Below are 13,115 nucleotides of genomic sequence, written 5' to 3'. Positions count from 1 at the left end.
AAAATCTTACAGACTTTCCTGCCCCCTTGGGCTTTACTGTTAGCCTCCTGAGTAACTAGGATTAGAGACATGAGTCACCATGGCCTAAAGGTTGTTGAGTTTGTTTTGTGTAAAGCTCTGAAGGGGCCTTGTTGGTTAGCTGGCTGTCACTGTTGGGTAGACTCCAAGGAAGGGAACCATGTCATTGACCCTGACACTGACCACTAAGGGACAGGACCGTGTTTAGAATAAAAACTCACCCATGAGAGCATGGCTTTGCCTCTGCTCTTGGAAGACCTCTTAGCCATCTTTTTTGTAAGGCTCTTTTGGGTGAATTTGAACTATCCTCACCTGGCTCTCTTTGAACAGGTAGTCCTAAACATAGCCTGGGTATGTTTAATAGGGTTACTTGACCCAAGACCATCCACTGAGGGCAGCGAATGATAAGCAGAGAACTGCGTCACTGCACTCCCGCACTGTGCACTGCATTCCCCCTTTACATCACTGCGTTATTTCCCAAAAATAAATTTGAGAGAAGAGTGGGGAGTCTTGAGAATCCTGGGATGGGTTTGGTGACAGCCCTTTTGGATTGGCTAGTATATGAATTTGAATATGTTTATTAGTGCATCTTGGTCAGTTTTGGATCCTCCCCAGTTTTGGGGTTTGAACTTAGGGTATTCTACCACTTGGTCTATATCTCTGGTGCCTTTTGCTTTTAGGGTTTTTCATGTAAGGGCTTGCATGCTGTTCTGGTCTGCCCTGAACAGTGATTCTTCTCCCTTTACCTTCTGAGTGTCAGGGACCAGAAATGTACACCACCTCATGCAGCTTATTTTTTTGGATAGGGCCTCATTGTAGCTGGAATTGCAGGTGTGACTCATGAATCCTTGCTCTGTGGACTCTGGTATTTTCACTCAGTACTGAAGTTCCACAAGAAATTGCAACACCTGGGAATCTTGCTAATGTGTATTGGGAATTGCTAATTTTGTATGGTTCCTATTTCTTTAGGCCCTTTTATATTAATACATTCATGCTTTTTTGCTAAGGCACTGAATAAGAACCATTTCCAAATTATGCTTCATACTAATATTTTTAATAAGAGGAATATAGACAGCTAGAAATAGATTGATTTTATGTCCAGACAAATGATAAAATCTGCAGACTTTGAAAAGTGGGAAAAGAATTCTGTTTTTTAAAATCTTTTATTTTTAATTTAAACTAGTACTTATAAAATATATCAAAAATACTAAAATGCTTAATGTAGAAGTAAAAGACAAATCCTTGAAATTCCACTCTAAGTCTGCTTTATATGATGCAGAAAATTTTATGCATATTTTCTGCAGCCTTCTTTCCCTGTTTAATCTTTTTTAGATTCCATTTCCCATATTTAGGTATTGTTGTATAGTATTCATTTGTATGGTTCTAACTGATTTAATTATGCAGATTTCTGCTTGTGAGGTACTCTGATAATGTCCAATGAACAGTTCTGCAAATCATGTCTTCTGACAGTATTGTGAAGCTATTTTTTTCCACCTTTTTTTCCCTTTGATTCTGTGCCCTTCCCTCACGTAAAAGAGGTGAAGTCGGAGGGTTAAAGGTTTGGGTTCATCTATCCTGTAATAGGAAAAAAAAAACAATTAAAATCGAAGAATCCGATTGCTACTGGAGGTCTGCTTTAAAAGATGTATTTTTTTTATCATCAGAAATAGAACTATTGTAAACTACAATTTTGTAGAAAAATTTCTTGGGATTAATACTTATTTAGAAATGATAGTGTTCTGTCATTTACTGTTTTCCTTCAGTCTTTGATCTGCTCTTACAAAACCTGCCTTGGCATAAAAAAGATTTTCACATTTTTTAATGGATAACAGTGAGTGATAAACAATCCATTTGTTTTGAGTATTATTCATATTGTATTTGTAAACTCTATATTGTGTTCTGAAAGTGTTAGGACGTTCCTTTGAATTTAGGCCTTTGAGCTATTTATTTATGACTGTAGTCATAACTAGATTAAAATTGAGAAAGTAGCAAAGGTCTAGTAGTGAGTACTTATTGAACACTGTTATATATCATGAGATCTAGCTAGGGATTTGTTTAAAGTTTAGATACAAATATCTGCAAAGATGAAAAGTAATACAACATAGAATAGGATAAATGGAAACACTATAATTGTTTTTTGCCTTGAACCTGAAAGGGGGCTGAGGGTATAGCTGAATGGTAGAATGATTTCCTAATACACCAGTGGCCCCTGGGTTCCATTCCCAGTACTGAAAAAACTACAGTAAACTTTAATAATCAGAAAGTAGCTCCTCATTGTGATTCGTGTATCCCACAGGTAACTATTTAATGCACAGATTGGTTTTAAGTATTTTTTTCCTCTCTGAAAAATGAAGTTGGACCTGTATCATTTTGTAGCTTCTTCTGGGTAAAAAGAATTATAGCCTTAAAATTTACCATAATTACCTTCTGAGAACCACTGACCTGGTTTTCAAAGTTACGTGTCTTCTCTTGTGGAGAATTCATTGAACTTAAAGTTCTCAAAAGAAAGTGTCTTTAATTTTTTTTCCTTTTTGCCAAGAAAAATGATTTCTGTAAAATATAGTATAATTTCAATTCATAGACTTTAAAGGGCAGAAACGCACAAAAATTACCCTGTTGGTCCTTCAGCTAGAGATGGTAACCGATAACTGGCTTACCAGATGTTACTGTGAAGTTACAGAACTTTTCATATTTGTTCAGCACTAGGCCTTGTTTCTTAGGCATGTCCTATGTAGTTGTATTCTTTATTAGAGCAGACAGGCTGTTCTGGATAGAATATCTACAGGATACAGAGCTGAACAGAGAAAGTGCCAGTTATGGGGGGCTGTATGCTGGAACTCCACCTGGCACCAGGGGTCTCTTCCAGGTTTTCATAAAGCTGAGATCAGGATCCAGAATTGAGTATTTGTTCTCTAAATATCATATAGTCATGCAGAGTTCAACCTGTTCCTTATTATTTATTTTGCAATCTCTGCTTGTTGGTTTGCATTTGACACTCTTATCTTTAATTATATATTTAGGAAATGATAATAAAAAGTATGAGTGTAACCTGAAAAGGAGTGGTTTCGGCAGCTGTGAGATAAATTTGATGGTATTACTTGCTCCTAAGTTTTTACGAGTGTTACAGATGCTACTTGTAAAGTAACCAGTGGTGTCACTCACTGAAAGCCATGTTTTGTGTGTGCAAAGTTATAAAATGTTTTCTTCAGTGAGTTGTGAATTAGGATCTTAGCAAGTTTGTGTCATAACCCAAAGCTTGCTAACCTAGTACCCGCTCTTTCTTTCTCTTCTCCTGTGTGTTTCACTTTGAATTAAGCACAGTGGAGGTAGTGAGCTAACATGAGCCTGGAACAGCTTTACTTTTGAGTGACTTATGACATGCATTTGGGAATTTTACATAGAATTCAGAAATTACAGTATTTGATGACCCACACTTGACCGAGTTGAGGAAGCTTGGGGGCTAAGAAGCTTGATCAGGAGGGGAAAATGGAAGGCCTGGTCATCTCTGCAGGCCAGAGGGAGCAGGGGATTAAACCTTTTGTCTAGGCTCAGGTGGTGTGCTGGGTCACTCTCCCTGTTGACATTGATGTCCCCTGCAGTGATCCAGATAGTGTGGACACATCTCAGCTAACGTGACTCCACTTATTTGTCAGGTTTGAAATATATAGATGAAACAGTAAAAGATTTGGGGTGGTTTATTATATTGCAGGGCAATTTCTTTTACAGAAATGTTATAGCAGTGAATAGTTGTAATTGCCATAACAGTAAAAACAGTAACATGATTATCAGGATAAATCAATAATGTTTGAAATTGTAACATGGACTCTGATTGCTTTTAGCTAGCATGATACTGATAAGTTTTTGTCTAGTTGAGCCATTTGTTAAAGCATTTGATGTACTAAGGGCATTTGGGGGTGGGGGGTATGCTCTTCATGTGTAATGGAAAAAGTTCCATTAAAGGTAAAGATCTAAGCTGCAGTAGTAGCATGAGTTCAGTTATTAAACTTAGCAGAAAGACATGAATGAACATATGTCAGAAACTGGGAATGGCATCCAATTTAAGAACAAATTTTTTTTTTTGCCAGTCCTGGGGCTTAGACTCAGGGCCTGAGTACTATCCTTGGACTTCTCAAGGCTAGAGTTCTGTCACTTGAACTACAGCACCACTTCCAGCTTTTTCTGTGTATATGGTACTGAGGAATAGAACCCAGGGCTTTGTGCATGCTAGGCAAGCAACCTACCACTAGGCCAAACTCCCGGCTATGCTTCTTATAGTACCTAGGATGACAAAAGTGCTCCATGAGGCCTAAAAACTGTTGATTGGATGGAGTCTGTATAAGCACTTTGTGCAGGCTAGCTTTGAAACCTTAGTAGATATGCTTCTGTCTGCTGCCATGCCCAGGTTCTAAATTATTCTTTTTAGATAGTTGGGCCAAGGAGTTGGCATTCAGTGGAGCAGTTTATGAATATAATGTTACCCCTTCCAACATTCTTATCTATCCATAGATTGTTCTTATGCATTATTAATCATTATTCAAAGAGTGCCAGTCTTGGGGCTTGAACACCTCCCTTTCTTAGCTTTTTTGCTCAAAGCTGGTGCTGTACCATTTGAATCACAGATCCAGTTTTATCTTTCTGCTAGTGAAGGAAAATAAGGGTTTTTCAGATTTGTCTGTCTTCAAACAATCTTTTCATGTCAGCCTCTGGAGTAGCTAGAATTTTAGGCATGATTCATCAGCATCCATCTGGAAGACATTTTCTTTTTTTTTTCTTTTTTAATGACAGTCCTGGGGCTTGAATTCAGAGCCTGAGTGCTGTTCTTGAGCTTTTGTGCTCCATGCTTGTATTCTACCACTCTAGGTTTTTAGTGGCTAATTGGACATTAGATTCATTGACTTTTCTTGCTTTGAGCTGCAATCCTCAGATCTCAGCTTGCTAGTAGCTTGTATTGTAGGTATAAGCCACAGATACACAGACATCTAGCAGAAGTTCTTTTTTTAAAAAAACAAAACAAAACAAACTTTTGATGCCAGTTAATAAGCAGTTTTCTTTTTTACTTTCCCTGAAGGCTTAGAAATTAGCCAGAATTTACACCGAGAAAGGATGTTAGCCACAGAAACATTGTATTTAAGTGTATTTAATTTATGTTGTATGGTATGTAGACATATCTGCCTATCTTTGTGTAAAATGAGTACTAAAATAGATATGTGTGTTAAGGTCTGCAGAGTCCTGCAGACTTGTCCCCTTTAGGTCTTGTAGGCCTCTTTTTAGTTTCACGGATTTAAGGTAGCATTTCCGAGAAAAGTAGACTATCATCCGTTAAATTGAAATATTAATAATCACAGCAATAGGTGAGCTCTATGAAGCAGATTAAAACAGTGAAAAGTTAAACTTATCAAAATGGTATTTGTGGTGATTTATGCCTGTAGTCTCAGTTCCCTGGCAGGTAGAGGGAACTGGAGATCAGCAGGACTGTGGTTTCAGGCCAGTCTGCATAAAAAATTAGCGCGACTCCTCCATCTCAACCAGTTATGTGGGTGTATTTGTTCATGCTTGTTACCCTGGTTATGGAGACAGCATAAGTAGGAGAGTCCTGGGCAAGACTGGGACACTTAGAAATTTAACAAAAAGCCTAAAGGGTTGGGGAGTGTACAGATTCAAGTGGTTAGAGTTGCATAGCAAGTGTGAGACCCTGGGTTCAAACTTGAGTACTGCTCAAAGACAAAAAGAAAGTAAAAAGCAGCAAGAACAAATACCACATAGCTCACAGGGGCTGGCAAGATAGCTCAGTGCTAGAGCACTTGCTTATTAGCGTATGAGAGACCTCAAGTTCCCGCCCCAATGAAGAAATGCATAGAAAACACACAAAAACCAGCCATGGGTTTTGAATGGGACCCTAAATTTGGTGTGTTTATTAAAAAAAATCCCACAGTTAAGTATGGGAATATATAATCCATTGATTTATATCATAGAACTTAGCTTTCGCATATAGGAACCAGTTGGCTATTCTATTCATAAGATCCTCAGAAATGGTACATCACTTTTATAACCATTGAAAAGCTAGTAGAGAGTAAAAATTATAGTGGTTTGTTCTCCATGATAAAAATTTAAAGGGCCAATTTAATTATGTAAAAACCTACTATTTTCATGTATCATATAAATAGCTGTGTTCCAGTGGCTGTTGCAGTGGGGCTGTGGCCCAAGCAAGCGTAGGGTAGTAGCTTTGAGCTGAAGAGCTCAGGGACAGTGCCCAGGCCCAGTTCAAGCCCCGTGACCCCCCCCCCCCCCCCCCACACACACACAAAGTAAGGCAAGAGAAGTGGTGGATGCTGTCTCCAACCTACACAACTGGAGATTGAAGTCCTGGTAGTCAAAGGCTAGGATAGTCTTGGGCTTCTCTCATTCACTTTAGGGTTCAGTAGTCCAGAAGGCCCATGGCTGGGTTTGTAGGAGCCCTGTGGGCATGGAGTGGATGGGGGGGAGTCAGGATAGAGGGAATATATTTCTTGTCCTAGGCTTGCTGGATATCAAACTTCACAGCAAATATGTACAGTTTGTAGAATGTTTTTAACTGTCTTCTCCTGTGCTGCAAGTGTCACCATCTTATTGATGTGGATGGAGATGGAGGTTAGTTAAGGCATGTTCCCAAAATATACAGTTTTGGAGCTGAACCTTGGTTTTCTAGAGCAAATCACACTCTGTTTCTGTCATGTATAGTTTTAGAAGCACGTCAGAGCTCTGTCTCCATCACTGAGAGACAGAACCTGACCTTTCTCCCACTGAAATGCCAGGTGTTTGCCACCAGGCAGGAAGGACAGATGTAGAGACCTGCAGTGGCCTTGGTCTGGGCCCCAGGCTTTGAGCATGGAGATTTGAGAAGTCACCTTACCTGGGAACATTGTTTGCTGCCATTCCTAGGCTGGTGTTGGGCAGGAGGTCCTGTCTGATGGTCTTGTCTGGATTGTAGGCGGAGCTAGAGCTGGGACAGAGCCCCAGAGGTCCTCACCAGGTCACCTGCTTGGAGCTGCTTTTATTTCTTGTTTGGTAGAGACAAAGAAGGAAACAGCTTCTGAGTACCGCAGTCAGTTTTGCATTTGGAATAGAATCTGAAGTATCTAAGTTCTCCTTTTTTTTATCCTTCAAATTTATGGCCTTAATCTGATGTGATCCCCTGCTGGAGCCCTGAGGAGGCGATCCATAGAGGCATTTCTAGTCCCACAGGAACTGACCAACAGCTAAGATGATTTTCTAATTCTTAGCTTTTTTTGGTATGTGTGTGCCAGTTCTGGGGCTTGAACTCAGGGCCTGGGCACTGTCCTTGGACACATTTTGCGCAAGACTAGCACTCTGCCACTTGAGCCATAGCGCCACTCCAGCTTTTTCTGTGTATGTGGTACTGAGGAATTGAACCCAGGGCTTCATGCATGCTAGGTGAGCACTGTACTACTTGGCTACGCTCCTGGCCTCATAATTCTTAGATTTTTAGTATTTAATTTTTGTTTTATGTTTCAGTGTTTACTGGCATGCTACAGTGTAAATAGGAGAAGGAAGCTGTTGAAATTTAATTATTTTATAGTTCATATACCAGTATTATATGAAGTGAAGCTTTCTAGCAGCGTCTCTGTTAACTGGAAGTAAAGCTGTTCTAGATTAAACACTGTAGGTTGCAAAACATGTTGTTTCTTCTGCGCGTGCAGTTCTTTCTTTATCACTGAGTTGTCCTTCCAAGCCTAGTCTAAATGTGCCTGAAAATTACCATCTGCTCCCTGCAGTTTGGAGAGGGCACAGAAAGACTAAGGTGAAAAGCTGTCACTTCTAATATTTTCACTTCAGCTTCACACCCCTCTTGTCTAGTTATATAATTGTATGCAGCAGGAGTTGTTTCAGCCATTTGTTTTTATCCTGACTGGGGCAGAAGAGGAAGGAGGGACGGAGGGACAGAATTTGCTTTCTTAAAATGTTACTACTGAATTCTCAGACTTCATTTTCTAATGCATAGATTAATGATTTAATAGTTCTTCACAATTTTATTTGCTAATATTTATTATGGATAACATCGAAAGGATTTTGGATTGCTTCCAGGATTTACTTTTTTAGTGTCCTTTTTAAATAGTAAAATTGATCTATTTTGATTTTCATTAGAATGAATGAGCACAATAGGATCTGCAAATGATACATGACGGAAGCCTGTGAGTGTAAACTGCCAATAATTTCTGGTAGTCAGGAACAAGAAGACCATTAAAATGTGGGATTTATGCCAGTAAAAAGGTAGCAAGATAAAAGGATAGTGTTGCTATAATCCAGAGCTATAAATTTTGATTTCTCTGACCGTTAATTATGTAACACCCATACCAGGTTGAAGACAATCATTTACCCTTTCATTTACTTTGGGAAAAACGTTTTGAGACTTCAGTTACCAAAATGGCGGTTCTGACTTGTATTTAATAGTCATTTGAACAAAACAGTCTTGAGTTTTAGGAAACTTGTGCTTTTCATGTTTAGAACAGAAAACAGAAATCCTCACTTTTGCTTTTAGCTTGAAGAATTCTGGGTCCCCGTGGAAAAATGCCCTTGGTCTGTTTACATGCCCCATTTTGTACTATGGTTACATGCATTTTGTGCAGTCAACATTCTTAGAATTTCTGTAATGTAACAGAGATTTGGTTTGAAGAAGACCAACATTCTAGGCCTCTGGAAGCACTAGGAGAGCCACACCCTGGGATATGGACTGTCTTACTTACCTAATATGGTAACTAGTGGAAAGACTTGTGGAATTATAGGTGAGGGAGTTACTGATTCCACAGTGAGGGAAGAGGGTAGGTTTTATGAGAAAGATAGTGTTTCAGCTAATTTTCCCTCCCTCCGTCCCTCCCTCCCTCCCTCCCTCCCTCCCTCCCTCCCTCCCTTCCTTCCTTCCTCCCTCCCTCCCTTCCTTCCTTCTTTCCTTCCTTTTTTTGTGAGTCATGGGGCTTGAATTCTGGGCCTGGGCGCTGTCCCTGAACTCTTCAGCTCAAGGGTACTGCCCTACCCCTTGAGCCTCAGCCCCATTTCCCATTTTCTAGTGGATAATTGGAGATAAAAGTCTCACAGTCTTTAGTGCCCAGGCTGGCTTTGAACCGAGTTCCTCAGATCTCAGCCTCCTGAGTAGTTAGGATTACAGGCATGAGCCACTGTGCCTGGCATTTCAGTTAATTTTCTGTCACCGTAAAAGTACCTGTGATAAATCAGTTTAAAAAGAAGAGACTGGGTACCAGTAGCTCATGCCTGTAACTCCTAGCTACTCAGAAGGCTGAGATGAAGGTTGTGGTTTGAAGCCAGTCAGAGCAAGAAAGTTCATGAGCTTCTTATCTCTAGTGAACTATCAGAAGATTGGAAGTTGAGCACAGCAGCTCAGGAACAGTGTCTTGAGCTTAGGCTGTAGGACTGGTACCAAAAAGAAAGAAGAGAAGGAGAAAAAGGAAGAAAAAGGGAAAAGAAGAAAAGTTTATTTTGGCTAACAGTTTTGGGAGTTTTGTTGTTCTGTTGCTTTGGGCCTATGTCAAAGTGGCAAATCATGGGAGGAGTATGTGATTCAGAAAGATGCTTATCTCATGATTGCCAGGAAGCAAAGAGAGGGGAAAGAAAGGACTTGAAGTCCTACTGTGAAGGGGAATTGCACAGGTTAAATACTGGATTTTAATGGTCGACTGAGCTTGTATGATAACTTTCTGTCTGGGTACCTGGTAGACTTGAGCAGAGTGTTAAAGGAATTCAGGAGGAGGAGCAGGTCTGCAGTGTAAGTCTAAGGAAACAGAAGTGGTCTGGTTATTGGAAGCATGGACCTGGGAGGCATTGTGGTTACTGAAGATAGACATTTGATGTGTAGCCTCATTCTCTTTAGAATCAAGTATCTATAATGAACTCCATGCTCAGAACTGCTTTTAATTGGTCTGGTTGAATCTGGAACCTGTGTAATTAGTCAGTGGAGAATCACAAACAATTGCAGATCCTTCCCAGAGGCCATAGCAAAGGAAGTATGCACAGTGCCCTCAAAGACTGGATGAGCTTTGCCACCCAGGCATTTATAAGATGAATGGCAAGACATGTGATAGGAGCTAGGACAGCAAAGAAATTCTGGAAACAATGCTGCCATGAGAGTGATGGGAGTGGGTCCAAGTCAGAAGGTAGAAAGGCCAGCAATAACAGGAAGAACAAGAAGGACCCGGGATTAAAAATGACCAGTGACTCATGCCCATAATCCTAACTACTTAGGAGGCTGAGGTCTGGGATCGTGGTTCAAAGCCAGCTCTGGCAGGAAAGTTCATGAGACATGAGACTCTTATCTCCAATTAACTAAAAAGCCAGAAGTGGAACTGTAGTCCAAGGGATGAGTACAAGCCCTAGGACTTGGTACACACACACACACACACACACACACACACACACACGGGATGAGTACAAGCCCTAGGACTTGGTACACACACACACACACACACGGGATGAGTACAAGCCCTAGGACTTGGTACACACACACACACACACACACACACACACACACACACACACACACACACACACACACACACACACGGGATGAGTACAAGCCCTAGGACTTGGTACACACACACACAGAGACTTTCTGCTGTGATTTGAAGTAAAAGCCAGATCCCAGTGGCTTCAGGGGTGAATGAGGAGGAAAGGAACATAGATTATTTTGGGGGACTGGGGGGCTATGTTTTATTCTCAGAGGGTGTAGCAGTCAGTATTCAATGTCTGCTCTGCCCTACCTGCTCATCTCGAGTCCTGCCTGCTCTTCCTGTGAAGTGACGTTTAGTGTGGACTGTGGGATGAGTTTCAGAAGCTTAAATAGATAAGGCTTTGGTGGGCAGAACGAGAAGCACAAAGGTGGGGACGTGTGGTTATATCCATTTGCCTCAGGTTGGGCAGGGATGGGAACTTAACTGCCTGGGAGATGGAGCTAGAGGAGGTAGGTGTTGAGTCCCAGTTCTCTGTGACAGCCACCATGGGAAGCTTGACTTGAATCGTAAGAGTAATCAGTAGGGAGTACTTGAAATACACATTTCAGACTGGCCATTTCTGTTGCATGTGGGATAAGAGGATTTAAAGGGAAAGAGCCTAGGGATAGGAAACCAGCTGTTGTGAGGCTAGGCACCCAAAAACCAGAATAAAGCACAACCTGAGTAAGTCAGTGTGGTGGTAGGTACACATTGCAGGTAAGAAAAGGCTGGCTTTAGATGAGCACACAGCATGGAGGCCAGTGGCATTTCTGTAGGAAGCAGCAGGGAGAGGAGGAGTCAGGTGACTCTCTGGCTTAGGTGGAGGAGATTGTGAGTCTGAATGTAAAAGCAGAGGTGAGTTTGAGGATGATGATGTTTGAATTGGAATATCCCGAGTTTGGAGCTGGGGTTTTTTTCAGTCTAGAATTTATGGTTTGGCTTGCGCTTTTGCTGTCTTACCGTTGTGCGAAAGCCTTACTGTGCAACCAGTTTGTTTATCACTTTTGGTTCAGTGAGTGAAATTACACAAGTTGTTTAAGATTATAAAATGGACTGCCCAACTATAGGCTAGTACGTGCTGTGAGCACATTGAAAATAGACTAAGCTAGGGATAGGTATGTTAAGTACATTCTATTTTTTTTTTTGTTAAGTACGTTTTTGACAGTATATTTTCAACTTACAATGGTCTTATCTTAGTGGGATATAACCCTGTTGCAAGTCAGCAAAAACCTATAGTTTAGGATAGCGAAGGGAACAATTTGTTTTTTAAGAGTATTAGAGCAACCTACCCACTCCATTCCGATAAACACCTGTGTGAAACTCAGGACAGTTGTATTTTTCTTTTGCACATGAGGAAATCGAAGCAATCAAAGTATCAAGTGACTTGCCAAAAGTATAAAATGTGAAGTGAAACTTGGGTTCATGAATACTTCATGTACTATAATGAATCGCAATTGCAGTCCATTTCCAAAAGTAATTGTGCTTTGCACTGCTGGAGCGGACAGGTGCTCTGTTCTCTTTGGGATGCTGCACACACCTCTGAGCAGCAGTTTGTTGAGCAAGAGACCCTTGGCAAGGTCTATGTGCACGAGTAGATGTGAGGGGCCTGTGAAGAAGAAGAGGGGCCATAGCTCCAACATTCTGCACTTCTAAACTTGCAGTACCATCATCTTAAAATTGTTTAAAGTTATAAAACAAAATGTTCAAACCCTAGCAGGTGACTTAGTTTCTGTAGAAAATGGAAAAACTATGACTGAAGGAGTGGCTTGTGAAAACTAGTTTTGTATTTTCTTAAGGCTAAGCTTTCTCATAGTGAAGGCTTATGTGCTTAAAGTAATTGAATAGGCTGCAGGGTAGATTGGGAATTGTAGTATTCTACTGCAATTGTATTGTTCTGAAGATGAATCCTCTTGCAGGCCTCTGAGGGTGATAAGGGAAGGACTCTCTCTGACAAATTGTTATCTTGTCTTTCAGAAGTGTGCTTTGAGCAATGAATAGACCTTTAATGTTTCCCTTGGGCTTTTAGCTTGATTCTAACTAATGGTAATATATAAAATGTGACTTTTTTTTTCTTTTGCGTATGCTATTATACTTCCATTCCACTAGCCATGTTTTAATCTTCTAACTTAATTTTTTAAAAAGTTATTTGTATCAGAGTTGTGTAAGTGGTTAACAAAGTCTTCATTTCTCTACAATGTTCCAGTACTCGCTACCCTTTTCCCCAGCTACTTTCCCCACAGGCAAACACCTTTAACTTTTCAGCCAGTTCTTCCTGTTAACCATGTTTTGAGTCTATATCCTGTATTGCTCCATTTACGTCGGGGTAGTCTGTTTCTTCTCCTTGTAGAGGAAGATGATTTGCTAGTCTCTTCTCTCTCTCTGCCTTCATCATAAACTTTGACTCCTCTTATCCTCTGATTCTCTCAATATGCAATTGTAATTTTGATTTGATCACCATTTTATTTATGTTGTCGACACTGGGGAAACTTGAGGTATGAGCCATATAGCAAATTGTTGTTTGCTTTTCTTATAAAGTTCTTAGTTTGCAGTAATTCCTGATTCTCCCCCCCCCCCGACTTCCTATACGCATGAATCTCTCTT

General features: G+C 40.5%; 1 protein-coding gene and 1 long non-coding RNA gene across 8 annotated transcripts in view; one reads left to right on the top strand and one right to left on the bottom strand.

Moving 5' to 3' along the window:
• Positions 1–13,115, top strand: part of Arid1b (AT-rich interaction domain 1B) — a 323,358-nt gene that overhangs the window by 61,348 nt on the left and 248,895 nt on the right. Inside the window, exon 1 of one of the 7 annotated variants that reach the window (XM_090337920.1) lies at positions 8,698–8,798. The exons of 4 other annotated variants lie outside the window; for them this stretch is intronic. Coding sequence is in view for 1 of the 3 variants with exons in the window: in XM_090337919.1 (XP_090194045.1) it covers positions 8,765–8,767 (3 nt within the window). In the remaining 2 variants the exon portion in view is untranslated. Of the gene's footprint in view, positions 1–8,697; positions 8,835–13,115 lie in introns of those variants that run through there. 2 more of the 7 variants (XM_090337921.1, XM_090337919.1) reach the window with 2 other exon arrangements.
• The window catches only part of LOC150059499 (uncharacterized), a 55,661-nt gene that overhangs the window by 14,039 nt on the left and 28,507 nt on the right, over positions 1–13,115 (bottom strand). Inside the window, exon 2 of the long non-coding RNA XR_016536455.1 lies at positions 6,908–7,054. This is a non-coding gene — a long non-coding RNA (uncharacterized LOC150059499). The remainder of the gene's footprint in view (positions 1–6,907; positions 7,055–13,115) is intronic.

This window comes from Megascapheus bottae, chromosome 8 (genome assembly GCF_031878675.1).
Source record: "Megascapheus bottae isolate mThoBot1 chromosome 8, mThoBot2.hap1, whole genome shotgun sequence".
Taxonomy (NCBI): Eukaryota; Metazoa; Chordata; class Mammalia; order Rodentia; family Geomyidae; genus Megascapheus; species Megascapheus bottae.
The sequence above is the reverse complement of the archived record's forward strand: the minus strand, read 5'-3'. Positions and strand labels throughout refer to the sequence as shown.